The sequence below is a fragment of the Oreochromis niloticus genome, linkage group LG3 (genome assembly GCF_001858045.2).
Source record: "Oreochromis niloticus isolate F11D_XX linkage group LG3, O_niloticus_UMD_NMBU, whole genome shotgun sequence".
NCBI lineage: Eukaryota > Metazoa > Chordata > Actinopteri > Cichliformes > Cichlidae > Oreochromis > Oreochromis niloticus.
The window spans coordinates 37,412,365-37,431,016 of NC_031967.2; the positions used below are offsets into that span (position 1 = coordinate 37,412,365).

At 40.9% G+C, this 18,652-nt stretch overlaps 2 protein-coding genes across 2 annotated transcripts in view; one reads left to right on the top strand and one right to left on the bottom strand.

Moving 5' to 3' along the window:
- Positions 1–819: 819 nt before the first annotated feature.
- Positions 820–13,303, bottom strand: zgc:77880 (zf-DHHC domain-containing protein). The gene is made up of 9 exons (XM_003455014.5): positions 13,068–13,303; positions 11,928–12,016; positions 9,851–9,924; positions 7,550–7,662; positions 7,376–7,437; positions 7,028–7,148; positions 6,873–6,945; positions 6,304–6,481; positions 820–6,219 (listed from the first exon to the last, which is right to left on the bottom strand). The coding sequence occupies exons 1-9, from the start codon at positions 13,286–13,288 to the stop codon at positions 6,128–6,130; spliced, it is 1,023 nt and encodes a 340-aa protein (XP_003455062.2). The 5' UTR covers positions 13,289–13,303; the 3' UTR covers positions 820–6,127.
- A 964-nt stretch (positions 13,304–14,267) lies between these two features.
- The window catches only part of LOC100706056 (serine/threonine kinase 26), a 41,017-nt gene continuing 36,632 nt past the window's right edge, over positions 14,268–18,652 (top strand). The window contains exon 1 of the mRNA XM_005459543.4: positions 14,268–14,573. Coding sequence (XP_005459600.1) covers positions 14,553–14,573 — 21 coding nt within the window. The 5' untranslated portion in view covers positions 14,268–14,552. The remainder of the gene's footprint in view (positions 14,574–18,652) is intronic.

Sequence of the window (18,652 nt, forward strand, 5' to 3'; positions counted from 1 at the left end):
CTCCTGACAATAAGATAGAGATTGGGCAAAAATTGCATCCACGGAAGAAAGTTCAAGATGTCCAAAAAGAACATGAAGGCTCATATCACATTTGACAAAAAACAAACAAACAAAAACAAAAAACATCTTGATGATACCCAAGACATCTGGGTGAGACAAATACTGAACCTTTTGTGAGGTCTGAGTCCCAATAAATTTGGTATGAAACTAAAACAGCATTTCAGAAAAGGGACATCGTACCAACAGTAATATATGGTGGTAGTAGCGTGATGGTCTAGGGCTGTTTTGCTGAATCATAACCTGGAAGAGTTGCTGTGGTACTGCACTGGTACCGTAAATGAAACCATGAATTCCATGTGTTTTTGACCTCAAGCTACAGATCACTGGGTTCTGCAGCAGGACAGTGATCCAAAACACCAGCAAGTTCACCTCTGAATGACTTAAGAAAAACAAAATGAAAACCTTGGAGTGGTCTAGTCAAAGTTCCGACCTAAATCTCATGAAGATGCTGTGGCATGAGCTTAGAAGGTGGTTCTTACTCAAAAACCCTCCAATATGGCTGAATTACAACAATTCTGCCAAGATGAGTGGACCAAAATTCCTCCACAGTGCTGTAAAAGATTCATTGCATTATCAGAAACGCTGCTAAGGTTTAGGGGGGAATCACTTTTGTTTTTTTAAACACAGGGCCATGTCTGATAATGTTCAGAATATTTCGAAACTCCTGCCTTTGTTGTTATCGTTATTGGATGTACATGTAATGCTAAAATACAAGTAAAACCACAAAAAACCACCGTGAAAAACCAAAAGGAGCCAAAGTAGTTTAAAAGACATCAGTTTAATTCCAGGTGAACAATCCAGAGCAGTATATCAATAGAAATGATACACAGGTCACGGTTTCAAGGTTGTAACATGAAATAAATAAAATATCAGTGAGCTGTAAACTTGTTCATCATGAAGCCACATGATATTAAACTCTGTTCTTTGGGCTCTGAATTTTTTTTTTTTTTAGCCAACCAACAACCCAATCTGAAAACATATCTTCCCAAATCTCAAAATATCATTTTTCAAGGTTTTTTGGATTTGGCTCAAATAAACAAAAAAATTACAAAAAAAAAAATATCCTCTGATTTAGCGCTTGTGTTTGACTGGCGGCTAGCTATTAATTTCAGGCCCTCTTTGTGTGTGCGCACATTCCTTCTTGCTGTCTAGTAAAACAGCACACGAGGTGCGCTGGTTTTGTTTCAGCTAGCAACATCTATGCTGGATTTTAACAGAATCAATTATAAGGAGGCAACTGCCCCGACATGGTTCAACAAAAACAAGCGCTGATGATACAAACACACACCTGGACAAAAACATTTACAGTTTAAAATGTTTTTTTGTGTTTTTTTTAGGTGTTGGACAAATTTGAGGTACAGTTGGTTTCGTTTGTGAGTGATGTTTTGGACTCTTTGTTCAGCCCTGAATAAACCCTCAATTAGACCAAAAATAATTTTAAGGAGAGATTAATTAAAACGTCAAACCTTGTGTACCTCTGGACTTCTCTGACGTTCACAAGATCAAAAACATTTCAAACCTCGTTTTGCTTCAAACTGATCAAAAACAAAAAAGACTCCAGGAACTGTCCCTTCATGAGAATTGCACATCATTGATAGAAAATATGAACTTTCCTATGTACAGCTAGCAGAGACCCAACCTGGGTGAGGACTGAGTGTTTCTGTCTGTCATGAGAGCGGTTATGAGAAACTTTCCGGAAACCCTTCCACCATCCTCTGCAGTCACTATAAAAGTTCAAAATCCCACAGAAATAAGGCAGCGTACAGCTCGAAGAACCCCTGGCTCCAAAAACGTGCTTTCACACCGTGAACAAAATGCAGCTACATTTAAAATCCAATGTGCAACATAATTCTAAATAAATTAGAATGAAACAAACAGTAAAACCCTCATATAGATGTATGATTTTTCTCTTTAAAAGGTCCAAGAGCCTTGGAGAATCGTCCCATGCATTCGTAGTCTTTCCACGCTCCACATGTTGCATTTACCAGGCAGTAAGGCTCGCCTCACAGCTGAGCAACACGAGATTCTGCTTTCTTTGACAGTTTGGAGGAAAATGATGAGCTTAAAGGCAAAATTTAAACTAACATTTTAATGTTAGAAAATACTGAATCTTTATTAGTTTGAATGTTCCAGAAGCCTTGTATTTTTCCTCATGTGGGGGGATCTTTGTGAGAATCAACCAACTGTGCAAGTGTTTAAGAATAATACCCTGATGCACGTTTAAGCTAGCAGTTTATTAGCTTATCTTTCTGTAAAGCTTTGAAACACCTAGTCCCATAAGTCTACGGAGTTCTTCCTAAAGCCTATGCTGGTTGTTAAGCCTTAATTATACTTTCTGCAGCCATGAGTCCGCTGGTATTTAAGTCACATAAATTTTCTTCGTCAGACATTGAGCGCCAGGGTCTGTGCAGACATCTGCCAACCCACATGTTTCTTCTGACTTAATGGACTCATCTGCTGAGACATTACATTAAAATACAGCAACTCTGCCATCATGTCTCCATCTGTCCATGTCCAAGTATAATCAGGACTTAAGCCAGCTAGCCACCCAGTTACACTGAAAGTGGCCAGAGACTGGTTCATACTGAGCCAGTGCAATGCCACAGTGGCCTCCAGAGTCTACCTCGAATCAGTTCCCATTTAAAGATGAGCTTCTCTCGGGAAATATTGTCATAGCAGACTTAACTTGTAATAAAAATGCTGGTGTTTCTTTTGAAAAATATTACTATGTTAGTTAGCCCTGACCCTGAAAGGATGCATTCTGACAAGTTTATTGCAATCAATTTCTGTTATGTTGTTGCAGTGTAGGTACATTTAGCCTAATTTCTCAACTTGCACAGTCAAGCAATCTTTTCTTTAGCATAGCCAAGTAATTTTTCTAGCTAAGTCTAAAAAAAAAAAAAAAAGACAAGAAAAAGACCCTTGTGATCGTCCAAGTAGCAGTAGTAGCAGTTGACGTAAAGCTCCACCTATGGCCTTCAAGCCACTTTCATTGGTTGACACCGCACATTGCTATTCTGATTTTGGATAATCTAATTTCTAGGTCCAATGCTAAGCTAAGCTAACCAGCCACTAGCCCCAGATGTACATATTTTTTCAGATATGCGGGATGTCCACATTAACAACAACAACAACAAAAACAAAAAAACATAGCAGTACATGTGTGCTTCAACAATTTTTGACTCATTCTTACTGTAAAAATATTTAGTATAATTTGTTTATATTCATGTAGCCATATGAAGTGTAACGTTAAAAGGTCAAAATAAAGTATGCGTTTCAGCACCAGCGCCACCAAGTTGTTCACAATGTGAATGCAGAACTAGAAGTCTTTCTACAGCTGTCTCATAACATCTCTCTAATCTTTAATATTTTGCCTTTAAATTGTTAATACATATCCAAAAACATGTTAAAATATAAAAAAGGCAGATTAACTCATGTAACTTCATCTCCCAACTGACAAGTTTTGATCAAAACCTCTGAGGGCTGCAGTGAGTACTCTGAGAAAATGGACAATTTGCAGAATATTGTTTAGCCCAGGTTGGACAAGGAAATGAAAAAATATATACAAACATACATAAAACCACACAGAGGGTGGAGCTGCCTTCATGTCTGACCTCTGACTCTTTCCAATACAAAGCCACCAGTTTACTTTATAAAATGTATCACATGATCACCATCATCCATTTGAGAGTGTTTCCTGTGCTCCTCTGTAAAAAATATAATGTGCTGATAAATCGCCCGCCTCTGTCACTTAAGGTTTAATACTTTCAAATATATCCAAGTAACAGGTCAGCAGTGAAAGGCAGCCCCACCCCTCACATAAAAATACACACTTGTTAGAGTTAACTCCACAGAATAGTTAGAAACCATAAATAAGTTAAGAGTCGTCCCTTCACTGAGATAAAGCAGAATACTCACTGGTGTACTCTGAGTTTGTGTTTCACTGTCAAAACAGATTTCAGTGTAGTAAATCCTTTTTCCCCAAAAGCAGCTTCTTTTTTATACCTTCAATTGCACCAAACTATATGTGTGTGTGCATGTGTGCGTAATAATAGTGTAAGAAATCTGCAAATGTAATGAAGTTTAGTAGCACGTCAAACAGAAGAATGAAGAGTAAAAAACAAAAACCCCCAAACAAGAATTCAGCATTCCCACACACGCTTGTAATCCTGGACTCTCTTAATCTGGTACATGACTGCACAAGAAGCTAATCCATTTATGTTTCAGAATAAAACGAACGAATGTTATAAATATAGAAACAATTTAAGATTTGTTGAGCACGAGAATAAAAATAGATAATTAATTGCCCTCCACGTAAACACGTTAATAAACTATGTGACTAAAAGTATTTGGATGCTTCAATTAGAGGGCTTATTCATTCCCAATAGAGCCCCACCATCAAAACGTACAAATATCCCTGTGGATAAACTTTCTGGTTGAACACCAGCGTAGATTGAAAAAGCATACATACTTATGACCACAAAGCATACCATGGTAGTAGTTGCATAAACAAAATTTAAAGCTTGACATGTTTTGCACCACAAGGCTTCACCAGTGTGGAAGGAAAACAAACTAAAAACAAATCAAAACACAGAGAACCAAACAAATTCAGTATCAGTGCATCCCGAATAATTAAACCTCGACTGTACATAAAAACTCAAATAGTCTCTCTTTCGTGCTGCAGTGTATGATTAAGAAACACTGAGATGAACCAGGAAGCTGAACTGACCTATTTTAGAAACTTCCTGTGGAGGCTGATGAAAGCTTGAGTGGTAAAACAATCACCAGCATAAATACTGGTTGAATAAAGCAGTAAAGCACTGGGATTTGACTGGTATGTGACTATTAATGGACATCAGCTGGTCGCGGTGGCTGAAACGTCACAGGCATTTTAATTAAAGAGTAACTCAAAGGACGGGCTTTCCTCTTCTTACACTCACGGGATTAAAGAATGACTCCATACCCATATTTGGAGGAAGTTTTGGACAGATGAGGTTACACGCTCTCTGTACAAATGATAAGTTTCACACATACACAAATGCACAGAGTGACCAGAGGCATCCAATGAGAAGAAAGCTGGCTTAAAGTAGGAGGAGCTTTATTTAATATAAATAAGGCTTATTTTTAATTGTAAATCATGCGAAGCTGGTCGTGTAGTTTCACCTGCTCATTGGGGTCATCTGATTGTTGGGATTTTCTCTGTATTACTGTAGGGTCTTACAATCCCCTTGAGCTGATTGTTGTTGTGATTTGGCGATATACAAATAAAACTGAATTGAACTGAATAGAAAAGTAAATTCCACAAATAAAAATCTGGAGGTTTAACTAAATTTTAATCATCGTGCCATAAAGAGAGATGTCTCACAAGTATAACGCCAAGCTCAGTTTCATAACTGAGCTGACATCAAATCTATTGTTAAAGGCAGAGCTGATGGTGATCGCTGTCTGAACCGAACATGAAAGACAAGCATCGACTCACCCTCACAACATGAGGAATCACAAGGTCGTGTTCTACGCCTGTCAGGATTTAAACCCTCGTCAGGGGACTTGTGCCTGTTTTTGAGTTACTCTTTAAAGAACGTTGAAGCGACTGTGCGTCTCATTTCCCCCCCTCCCACAGATTTGGAGTCGTTGGGTGTAGTGGACATTATATTTAGACCTTTTTAATTCAGCCTGTTTAGTGTGAAACTGTCTAAAAGCCACACCAGTCAAATCCCAGTGTCCACACAGGAGTAGCTCTTTCCTATAACTGCTGTTGCACATCGGGACACATCGGGGGGGCAGTCAGTGCTCTCTCCTCGTGCCGGGAAAGATGAGAAATAGGTTTTCATGAGCAAAAACATTGTGTTTAGGTCCTGGAGGAGTGTCATATTTGGTGCATTATTCATTCTTCATTCATTCATTCACACCTCGGCCTTCATCCCTTTTACTCTCACCCCCTCAGTTCCAGAGATAAGACATCATAAATATGCAAAAAATTCATTCACGCGCTCACACAAGCACACAAAAACCTCCCTCGCCTTCCCTTTATTTTCCTCTCCTCTCCGTCCCCTCTTGTGCCCACGGGTCAGACGTCGTAGTCGGGCAGGGCGGAGTAGGTGATGCCACCAACTGACGGAGGGCTGGAGTGGAGCGGGAGAAGCCAGCAAAAGACTGAACCTTCAAAGACAGAAAGAGAGATGAAGCAGTGCTTTATGTATTTGGAGCACCGGTGAGACATAGGTGTCAAAAACACAAGCGCACCTCTCCCAAAGACCTCCCGCAACAGGGCCAGCTTCGGTTTGCGGGTGTGTGAAGGGTGGTGAGGCAGCTGTGAGGAGGAGGTGGAGGAGGATGAAGAGGACGAAGAGGCCCTGTCTTTAATCATCAGCCTGTTTCGCATCTGCTCGATGGGAGTCTCGTCTGTGATTATGGAGACCAGCTGAGAGAAGACAAACCACAAACGGGGACACGTGATTTTTTTCATTTTGTTTCTTTAAGGAGCTTCAACGTTACTGGCAGAAAACAGACACACATCTCAGGGTCGTCTTATTAATATCATGTTTGACCTGCTCTACCCACCGGTCAAAGATGCGATATAGTAACATTTCTTTAACACTGTTTAGGGTTTTTTATGACATTTTTATGACATTTCACTCTACTAATCCAAAGATATACATAACAGGAATGTAATCTGTATGTCTAGGTCTTTTATTGTGAAAGACAAAGACAGGAAGAAGCTGTGTACTACACAATAGGGACTGCATCACTTCTGACTGACAGCATGTTTTCATTAGACTGATCTCTAATACTTAAAGTGTGTGTGTGTGTACCTGATCGTAGAAGATGACCATGACAAACACACCAAACAGCACCGACTCCACGAGGAGGATGATGTAATGCGCCCTGAGACACAGAGGAGAAGGAAACTGTCACATGCCTGACGCTTCACCCTGAAAACCAGCTGTCACAGGTTGCTTTGACTCACACTATCAGGTGTTTGCTGGGCGTCTCCTCGCCTTCCTTCTCTGCGTCACCGCCTCGTTCATTCCTTATTCTCCACACCCACGCCGACACCACCAGCACCATGGAGTACAGGCTGGCCATACCTGCGCACAGACGTCACATCACAAATCACAGCCTGAGAAGCTCTGCCTTCACTTTTCAAACTGAGGTGAAAGCAGCAGCAGCAGCTCACCACATTCACACTTCCACTTGGGGCAGCAAACCCAGAGCTGACTTTTGTCTGTTTTTTTGTGAAGACCTCCAGCGTGTGAAAACTGTGTGTTTCCTAAAAAGTCATCATTTCGACAGGCAGTGTGAATTGTGTGCTCACCAGTGTAGAAGAGAAACTGGATGAAATACTTCTGGTTTAGCTCCCCGACACAATTATTGATCCTAAAAATGACACACATCAGAAAACCACAGATGAGAAGATGCTGGAGGTGTAAAATTAGAGAGTAAAGGTGGGGGGTGGCAGGCCGGCGGACAGACGAGGGCGCGTTCTCACCAGGGACAGTGGTGGTCCATGCGCCGTATGCACCTCTGGCAGACACGGCAGTGATGCGCTCTGGGGGGTCTGTAGGTTTCGCAGCGACTGCACACCGTCCAGCCCTCGCAGCCCTGAACACAGCAGCGCAGCAGTTCATTTGTTAAAACCTCAAACACTCACAAGTGCAGGCTGAGGGTGAGGAGGAGCAGCTGCACGTGCACCAATCATTTCTGCTTTAAAGTTTGAAAAAAAAATGCAATATGATATAAAGTTATAGTCACGCACTCAGGGTTTCCTTTTTTTGGCAGGAACACACTTCACAGACAGATGTAAGCTCGTAAGAGCATAATAACACGCTCTGAAGCAGACACGAGTGCAGCTGCTGGGACGTGAATGAAGGAGCGCTGAGATAAACACGGTGCAAACCTGGTAAAATTACAGCTCAGAGAGGAGCTGCCATCCTCCGACACTCCCTCTCTGTCATTAGCGTTCGGCTTGTTTTTGCTTATTTTCAAGCCACAAACATCACTGCTGAGTTCAGGGTGGGAACAAAAATAGGAATTTGAAGGTCTTCCAGTGTTTGTTCTTTTAGCGTCAGTGTTGCTCGCATACAGGTTTTTATAATCTGTGGGATTAAAATGCAGCTATCATTCTGGTTCTGCTCTGACCTGTGAAGCATACATTTTTAAAAGCTGTCCAGTCTTGCTTCCTACAAATAAAAACCAGCACTTTCCCCCCTCAGACCTGCAGAAATCTACCCACACGTTTCAGTTCTCCTCCCTTCTCTCACCCCCAGGTCATTAAAAATGCAGACAGCATCACATCACCTCGACTCGAAAGGTTTTACTGATACTGAGAAAGTGAACTGCTGTCAGCCTGCAGCAAACTACGCTACAGATTAGCGACTGACGTTTTGGCCAGTTTGCTGCAGGTGAACTCGAAGGATGGAAACGCCGTCATTGGTCCAAATAGGCCAGCAGCCAGGCAATCAGGTTACCCAACAGCCTGCCGTTTTTTCCATCATCCTCAGCTGACATGAGCTGATATCGTCTGTGAATTTTCACTTGACATCATTGCTAAAGCGACACCGCACGTTTATGTTTCGTAGTGTGCACAACAAGACGAGGCCAGGCACGACCGACAGCGAGAGCGGTGTGGCAGCCTGCGATTTAGATTTAGTACCAAAATAAAAGAGCCGCTTCAACCAAACACAAACTTATATCAACCTTTGAGGTGGAAGAAAATAAATAAACATCTGTCGAGTACAACCAGGCTACGACAGAGGTGATGCTAGCAGCTGGAGACATGTGACCTAAAAGACATGACCATGTGACCTGGAGCGCTCGTTCGCTGTGCTCCATACAACAGGAAGCTCAAGCTGCTTCTTCTTTTAGGAGTGATCAGAATGGATCATCTCCATCTCACTCTCTCTCTCCAACCCCCTGCATGTCCTCCTGGCTGGCAGCTCCATCTTCAGCATCCTTTGTCTAATATATCCACTCTCCCTCCTCTGCACACGTCCGCACCATCTCAGCTCGACCTGAGCCGTCCCTCTGACGGACTCGTTTCTAATCCTGTCCATTCTGCTCACTCCCACTGAAAATCTCAGCATGACGAGAAGAGCTGACGGTGCATGGAAATGACGGGTGTGGTTACACGGAGGTAAAGCAGGGCTCTGAGCAGCTGGTTAACAAGCCCAAGCCAACATACAGCTTACCAGGTCGAAAATATGACCCAGTTCTCTCTGTGACAGCACTGCAGAGTTACAGGGTTACTTTATTTAATGGAAAACGCAACATCAGCTACTTTTGTGCTTATATTTGACTCATGCTGTCAACAGTGACAGCAGGTCATCGAAGGGAAGGATGAAAATTCCTTTTATTTACTTACACTTAGAAATGCTGCTGTCTGCCAATCTTCATTTTTCGTCTATATAAGTCAGAAATATCAGATTTCCCTGCTTGCAGTATCGTAATCATATTCAGGCTGAACTTCTATTTCTCTAATTTTCTGGACATCAACCTGGCGACTCTGTGATCTCAGCCTCCGCTCGTGTGAGAATCACATTTTTCTCCTGAGCGAGTGGGCGTCATCTGTGCTGCCTCCTTCCTCCTCTGTTCTGGCGGCTTTCTTGCCTAAACCACACAGAGGATTTTTCCAGCAGTCCGAACGTGTCTGATGCTGTTGTTACCCTGAGGTGTGCTACACGTGACCGAGGAAAACTGCGGAAAACTTTCCCGACCTGATTCTCCTGAAACTACCTTTAGTTTGTGTGTGTATCATCAGGAGGATCAAAAGGTGTCTTGGTTCTTCACTCACCCGCTCGTTCATCCGAGACGACTGAGAGCGGAGGTCCGAGAAGTCGATGGCCGTGTCAGGAAGAGGCACCATACCTGAACACACAGTCACAAAAGACATTTGTTTGGATGTTTCCACCCAGAACCCACAGTGTGTGTTTTCCTTTTTCTGTCCTCGACAGAGTGCGTTTTCCCTACTCTCGTTTTGTTTATTTATATTTCTTCCACAATAGTCGAGTGGTGCACCTAAAATTTCACTGTATACATATAATGACAATAAAGAGCTATTCTATTCTAATTATGGACTTCTTTTTGTTGCAGTCAACCTTAGCGTACCTCTTTGATTCCTAGGGCAACTTTGTGTACTAAGTAGAGATGCACAGATAGATGCACAAGGGCCAAACACATGTATGTGCTGATATTATCAGTTGTTTCAAATGGCTTTAGTTATTGTGCTTAATCCTGACTTAAAAAGATGGACTAGCAGTGAAAAGTTGACCCTATGTTTTTGTGAGCTGAATGGAGAAAGAAATTATGATGAAGAGCTGAAAAACTTTCAAAGAGCAAAGTTAGTAGTTTATAAAACGATATCTGCATTACCCTGAAACAAAGGGAGACTGCTACCAGCCCTGAATGTCTCTAGTGCAAAGCTAAAAAGCAACACTGGGCGAAACCAAAGCTTTCCTTTTTTAAAAAAAACCCCAAAACTTAAGCTTAAAGAAGTCATCTTGCAACAAGCGCCCACATTTGAATCTGGATTTTATCTGCCTTGCTGTCCACATCTTTAGCACCACTCACAATTTCCAGGATTGTAAAACTGATCTAGATGTTTTCCTGGACATGTGCAACCTTGGCTGGTTGAGATCTGAATAGTAAAAGACAAACAGAGTAATATAGCGTACGCAGTTAAGTGCCAGGAGGATTGCCATGATTTATACATCGGGGAAACCAAACAACCTCTGGTGAAGTGGATGGCACAACACAGAAGAGCTACCTCGTCAGGCCAGGACTCTGCAGTCTATTTACACCTACAGGCCAGTGGACACTCTTTCAATGATGAGGATGTACACATCCTGGACAGGGAGGAACGCTGGTTTGAGCGCGGAGTCAAGGAGGCCATTTACGTGACAAAGGGAAAGACCATCTCTGTATCGAGGAGGGGGGCCTAAGGGTACATAATTCGCCATTTTACAATGTTGTGATTGCAGCCATTCCCCAACATTCCCCCCTGTGAATGGCCATTGATTAGTGGTCTTTGATGAATGGTAATGAGAAATGGTATATACAGTTGTCCCTCGTTTATCGCAGGAGTTACGGTCTAAAACTAACCTGCCATAGGTGAAATCCGCAAAGTAGCCAACTTTATTTTTTACAGTTATTATAGATGTTTTAAGGCTGTAAAACCCCTCACGACACACTTTATACACTTTTCTCAGACAGGCATGAACATTTTCACACTTTTCTCTCTTGTTTAAACACTCTCAAAGTTCAAACCTTCTAGAAAAATAAGTCCAGTATTATCGAATGAAACCAAAGGCACCTGCAGATGACGATGTTTCGTCGACATTCTTGTGTTTGTTGGGGAGAAAACTTACAAACATACAGTACAGCACTTCAGAGTCACACGGCTAGCGATCGAAGATTTATGTAAATTTGACAAGCTGAACGCATTCTGAACTGTACAGGAGACATGGCACGGAAGAGATTGACTGACAATGGTCTACAGCCAATCAGGACACAGAACACAATGCGCTGTAAAAACAACAACAAAAAAAACATAAAAACAGCGAGAAACAGCGAGGTTGCGAAAGGTGAACCGTGTTATAGCGAGGGACCACTGTAATGATCAAGGAACTGACCTCCGAGTCCATTGTTCCTTCAGTGGTGAGCAAATGTACTGTTTATAAAATTGGGGAAACCTTCAGTCAGCTGAGACTGAAGAAGTTGCTTGGATGAGTGACGAAACATTTTTCCCCCTGAAAACGCTACGTCCAGATGAACAGAATCAACTTTTTGGTGTGTAAAAGACTTTAACTTTATGAAAGCTAAATCTGACACACTGTGTGTGTGTGTGTGTGTGTGTGTGTGATTTTACTGACCAGGATCTGAGAAGACAGCTTTGGAGTGGCAGGCAAGCAGCAGCAGCAGAATGAGGTTGAACACTGACCCGTGGAGAGTACACCACACACTGTCAGAGACACAGAAGAGACATGCGATTATTACACTTCCTCATTTAATCTTCTTAGGAGAATTTTATTTTATTTTATTTAGATAACGCCAATTCACTACAGCAGTCACCTCTGGGTGCTTTATGCTTAAGGTAAAGACCCTACAGCAGTACAATGATAAAAGTCATCAGAGCTTCAGTGAGTCCACGGTACATTTAAATATCCTATAAATGAAGTTCATGATCACAAAAGACAAAGAAAAGCTGATATTTTTTGCATTAAACTACAACTTAACTGAGCATAAGTTTCTCTGAAGGGGCTGGATGACTGCTCTGTAACTTTGACAACTTTACAATTTTAATAAAATACGTTTTACAGCAGAAATATTAGTCCTCATAAATGTCTCCTTTGCTTCTAAATAGTCCTGGTTACATCCAATTTCATATAAAACTGTACAAAAATAAGCACAAAGCACTACATTTGACTGAAAATAAGAGTAAAAATAAATAAACACATACACAAACAATTTTGTGACGCTAACCTTTAAAATATTTGGGTGAAAATTGAGGAAGTGAGCCCATCTCAGCTCAGGAACGTCTGAATTTGACATGAAGACTTGGTTAACGGAGTTTTGAATTTAGGACGAATTAAAGAGCAACACTCGTTGGTTTAGGAAAAGCTGTGATTCTGGTTCTAAAGAGGATTTTTAATCTCAGACAGGCAGAACAACTTTAAATTACCCAAAATTTTGAACGACAGCTGGACTCGTCAGCTCCAGAGCAGGCTAATGAAACGCCTCAGCTACGAAAACAAACTGAAAGCCACCTGTGATGGAGCGCGAGCCCGGTAACAAAAACCGCCAAAGACGTGAACGGGAACGCGATTAAAGCCACATTACAGTGAGAACAAACGAGATTTGATTCAGTTTGACTGAGCTGAGGATGAAATCGTGAGGATGCCGTTACTGTTGATCTGTTTGCTGTCAAATGAATGAAGGCAGAGCAGAGAGGCGGGCGACATGTTGAAGGATTTTTTACGGATTTAAAATGCGCGAAAATACAAAACACCCACCTGTCCGAGTACGCGGGGATGAGCACGTACTGTATGACCACATAGTCCGCATAAAACACGCTGAAGTAAGTTAAAATCAGGCAGATAACGCCGCAGGGATCTCGCCTACAGCGAAGAAACGCCATCTTCTCCCGGGCTCCACCCCCCGTCCCCCGCTTCCGGGTGACGTCAGATGGAAACTTCAAGCCGCCTTCCAGGACCGTCGAGAAAAGGAGATTCATGTTTAAAGGGCCAGTTTATCTTGTTTTTCTTTGTCTTCAAAAGAGATTAAATAACATTTGACTCAACAAATAACTCTTTTGCTCTGTTGTTCCTTTATTGATACACTTAAGCAGGAGAGCCTTCAGTTTTCAGACCTCTCTTCTGTGGAACCAGCTTCCAGTTTGGATTCAGGAGACAGACACTATCTCTACTTTTAAGATTTGACTTAAAACTTTCCAAGCATGGCTAACTCCCAGGTATTAATCCCAGGGTTGTGGATTCAAGCCCCACGTTAGGCACTCCTGTTACATATTTTTACTTAGTAAATATTAGCGTTTTAGCATTAGCATTTTAATAATACACTATATAGTTTTATATAGTATAAAAGGGTTTTAATAAACCATATAGTTAGGGTTGGATCAGTTGACCCTGAATATTCCCTTAGTTACTCTGCAATAGGTCTGTGTTGCTGTGGGATTCCCACGATGCACTGTTTCTTCTTCAGGCACCTTTTTTCACACACTGTATATTTAAACATTTGTTGATATGAATCTCTGGCTCTCTTCCACTAACCCTTAACAAGCTGCATCAGAAGACCGCCCCTCCCTGAGTCTTGTTCTGCCCGAGGTTCCTTCCTGTTAAAAGGGAGTTTTTCCTTCCCACTGTTTCAAAGCATCTACTAATGGGGGTCATCTGATCATGGGGATTTCTTTTTAAATCTTACCCTTCAGTCTAAAGACCTCAAAGTGCCTCCTGTTCTAAATCGGTGCTATATAAATAAAATTAAATCGACCTGAACCGAGGTATCTAATGAAGTGGCCGGTAAGTGTGGGCAGCTGTCAATTCGAAGCAGATTTGGACTTACACCTGAAGGCAGCATGAACCACAGACAGGAACAGTTATGATCAGCAGGTGGCAGTAGAGGTGTATGCGAAGCTGATATTCACACACCGTCGCTCCTCCCTTGAAGGAGGCAGAAACCTGCGCGTCATCCTCTCCGTCCACTTCTTCTTCTGTGCTCACTCTGTCACTGTGTGTTTGTAGTTTGTTCACTTCAGCCGCCTGCAAGTTAAACCGCCGTTCCCCTCGGATACAGTTCTTTCACTTCGAAGTCAAAACTGTCTACTTATTTCTCTTTCGAGAGCTTTGTTGTATTGTGAAGAAGCTCGACGAGGATTTTTAAAAATATATATATATAAAGAAGAAGGCAGGAGTCAAAGAAGGAGGAGGATAAAAAGTGACAAACCTGGAGGAGGAACAGGGCGTTCATACTTCGAAGTAACCATGGAAGTTCCTGGTATGCAGGTAAGGAGGAAGGTGGACGTGCTGCTGCTGTTGCTGCTCTTCTCTGGGTTTTTAATCGTCTTCATAGGGAAAACTGGAGCTGGTTTTTATGAGAAGTGGAGGGGAGATTGTGCAACTGCTTCATGTTTCCTTTCTTTGTAAGAGTGATTACCTGTTGTGTATTTGAGCCATAGAAACACACTAACATACAGCACTGTGTATTCAAATAAACAGACATAGGTCTCCACACCCAGTAAAAAAACATTAGGGAACAGTGACTTCTCAGATCTTGTCTAGCTGTGGAAAATGAGTTTATGGTGAAAATCTCACATAGTGTTATCATATTACTGCACATCATATTACTAATGATGTGCATTTCTACCTGATTATTCGACCTATAATGTACATGTGCTGACTCATTAAGTGATGTAGCTTCTCCAGATTGTGGCTGTGAAATGAAGCTACACTTGTGTAAAATGTGGCTTTGGTTCCTTAAATTGAGCTAGCTTTTATTTTATGATGTTTAAATCCCTTACATTTGGGTGTTATATTTACATAGTTGCTCAATACCTTGCTCAATCAACCTTAGGGTGTTTATATCTATAGTAAGTGTAATTCCAATACTTCTGTAGCAGCTTATATCATAACTTCTCAAAGTTTAGTTTACAGGGCCTTTATATCTTGATGTGACCTATAGTGTGGATTTAATGACCTATAAAGTTATTTAGCTTATTGAAATTGTGAGGTTGTGGTATTTTTTTTTTTTTTTATCATTTAAAGTGTACTCATAATGGAACTCTGAGGCCATAAACTGAGTTTCTTTTTATTTTATGCTGTTTAAATCCCTTTAAAGTTGGGTATTTGCTTAATAATGTGACTAAACTTCTCCAAGTCGACTTCATTGTAACCTTAGGTTGTTTATATCTATAAAGAGTATAACTATAATACTTCTATACTAGCTTATATTGTGACTTTGGTGCTCTAAGTTTAGTCTAAATTTTGAATTGAAGCTGTTTATGTTGCATCAAGTGCCCCTACAATACACATTTATAGCGAGTTTAAGCTTATTTTAGAGTGTTTAAATCTTTTAAATGCAACTGTAATCTTCATAGAAAGATTTATAAACTGACTCGGCTTCTATAAAAATAAGCTTACAGTAACTTCTTAGGATGTTTTTGTGACTTCAAGGGTAACTGTAATACTTGCATACAAGCTTGTACACTTAGTTTAGAGTGACCTTATCTCTTAATGTGACCTATAATGTGTGCATGATGATTTATAAGGTGAGCTTTGTGAAATAGCGAATTTGTCGTGTTTATACAATTTAAAGTGTACCCATGATGTCTCTCTGGTTCCCTAAAACTAGTTTGATTTTATTTCATGGTGTTCACATCTCTTAATGTGAACTAATATATATCGATATTATCTCATTATTGAGTTTACTGTATGTTCAAGGTGGTTATAGCTGTAAAAGTGTGACTACAGTGTTTCTGTAGTGGCTTATATTTTGGCTTTGTTGCTTCATATTTAGTTTACAGTGTCTTGTAATGTGTCACGATGGCTTGTGTTGTGACTTTGTTTTACCAACCCGAGCTGAAGTGTGACTCTGTGGTTTACATACCGTCTGATATATACATGCGATGAATTACAGTGTGACTCTGCTGCTCTAAAAATGAGTTTATTTAACTCTCTTGTGTATTTAAGACTTAAGACTTCTAAAAAATCCAGTTATTGTGACTTAATGTGCTGCTTGTAATCCAGGCACACTTTATGATAACAAAATGTATCTGCCTCTTATCACATCCATATATTTAGTTATCATCAGTCTGATATCGCAGACTCACATTACATTGACCTTAATTCTCCTGAACCTGACTTATTTTCTGATTATATCAGTTTTGTGTTTATGTAATGTTTCCATAGTGACACATTTTATAGGCCTCTGTCTTTATCTCCTCAATGATGTGAGCTATGCGTAACCCAAAGGTGTGTCTATCCTTCATGATTTCCCGTAACACTCCATGTGTTAATGACCTATTCTGTATCTGTTGCTCGGCAGCATTGGTTGATATCTTTTATAGGACATCCATTACCTTTAGTCTAGTCTAAAATCTACTCCGGGATCATGCTTTCCGTTGGAAGTCGTATTGGAGGAAACTCTGCAGGTATGCCAGACTTGTGCCAGTAAGAAACAAAAGGTGTGTAACATGAATTAGAAGCGTGTAAAAGCCTCCAACCTGTTGCTCAGCCGGCTTTCAGGTGTGTCTACCTGTGGGACTGGCTCGCCGTGTCTGCTCTGTGCATCCCAGGTGGGCGGGGCCACAAATGGTGTCACAGGCTGCTTACATCAACACACCTGACGCCCGGCACCGGCTGCCGCAGCATCGAGGCAAACAGCGAGGTTTGCTGCCAGTAAGAGCAATGATGCATAGTGGAAAGTGCTGTGCAAGACTGGAGCTACCTGATCAGTGGATTAGGTGACAGGAAATGTATTAGTTGTTGGGTAGTTATTCTTTTAAGCATAAATATCAGTTATGGTGGGTTTCAGATCACTTTTAAAAATACAATATTATATATTTGCTTATGTGGCTGGAAATCTTTTTAAGCAGATGATAGCCAGTGGGGCCCAAGAGTATGTATTGTTGGCCTAAATCTATAAGTAACTTTGCCACTTTGGTCTCTGGTAGCTTAAAGGTGATATAAATATTTTTTATATTATGGAAGAATTGAATCGCTAAGTGCGTTAAAAGGGTGCTAGTTATATTATAACCACTCGGAAATAACACCAGAATTTGTAGTAAAGATGAAGGTACCTAGCATCACCATAATGCTAACCAATTGACCGTATTGCACTGTCAGGCAGGCAGAGACATAAAATCCTGATTTGGGGATGCATCGGAAACAGCATCTGGCGTACAACTAGACATGCGGCGCCAGCTGCTGTGGCGAGCCCGTGTGACAAGATTGGTTAGCAAGCTAAATTTATAATGTATGAAAGGATCAGGTGATAAGTATTTCTGCTCATTTGATGCTAACTAAGGAAAATGATAAAAACTTCATTAAAAAAGATAATAATAACATAATGAATAGGCTAATAGTCCAATAAACTATAAATCCGGTCATCTTATTTAGTACAAAATGGATTAAAGGCATTAAAGTTATTCATAGAGTCAAAAGGGCCAGTACAGTGACTTGAATTAGCCAAAGTGAAAGCTAGCTAGCTAGCTACTATAAAAATTCACCTCTAGTATAGCTGTCAGTAAGAAGCCATTAGAGGAACTGCCATTCTTAGCACTTTGGCTTTACTTTTCAGCCTCATAAGCTGCCATGTGGCTCTACTTTTTAGTAAACACAATGGATGTATTTAAATGATTGAGTAGAAGTTTAAAAGTTACTGCCCTCAGTAGTCAGTACCAACGATGCTTGTTGACAACTAGTAAATTTAGTCAACAGGAACATCCCTAATAAATGCTCCAAAGAACTCCAGATCATGATAACTGAACACCAACAATTATAAAATGGGAAAGTTACCTAAGCTAAAGAGCTTGATATTTTTTCCCTGCTAAAGCAAAACAAACTTGGAAGAGGAAACAACATGTCTGTTTCGCTTAATGTCTAAAACTTGTTTTGACTGCCCCTAGGTAGCCAGAAATTCCTTTTAAAGCATGTTTAAGATGCATGGTTGCCATTATTGCAACATTTGTCGGATTAGACAGCTCAAAAAATAACCCCAAATTTGTGCTGGAGTAGCCTCATTTTGTAAGTATTGCAGTCTCCTATGAGTTTACAAAAGCGGGACAGTAGCAAAATGGATGATTTGTGGCTCATGATATCAGTTTCACACATACTTTGTACCTCTAGTTCCTCTAGTCCTTCCTTTCTGCTATCAGTGGAAGCTGCTGAGAGCCCAGCTCTGCGGAAAATGTTTTGTAAAGCCTGAACGATATCAGTCGGCTGACTTTCTGGCTTGTGACCATGATTCAGAGCCTGTTTTGAAAGAAATCTTACATAATCCAGAAAATCAAGCTTGATGTCATTTTGAAACAGTGCAATCATTAAAATTACACAAGTGCCCCCAGCTGACTCCTTTGTTTATGTCT

What these genes read in the sequence shown, in the direction of transcription:
- zgc:77880 (XM_003455014.5), bottom strand. Translation starts at nt 13,288, where the DNA reads ATGAATCTCCTTTTCTCGACGGTCCTGGAAGGCGGCTTGAAGTTTCCA. An exon ending in ATCCCCGCGTACTCGGACAG is followed by an intron (nt 12,017 to 13,067) that starts GTGGGTGTTTTG and finishes TGTCTCTGACAG; the next exon opens with TGTGTGGTGTACTCTCCACG. An exon ending in GCGGGAGGTCTTTGGGAGAG is followed by an intron (nt 6,220 to 6,303) that starts GTGCGCTTGTGT and finishes CTGTCTTTGAAG; the next exon opens with GTTCAGTCTTTTGCTGGCTT.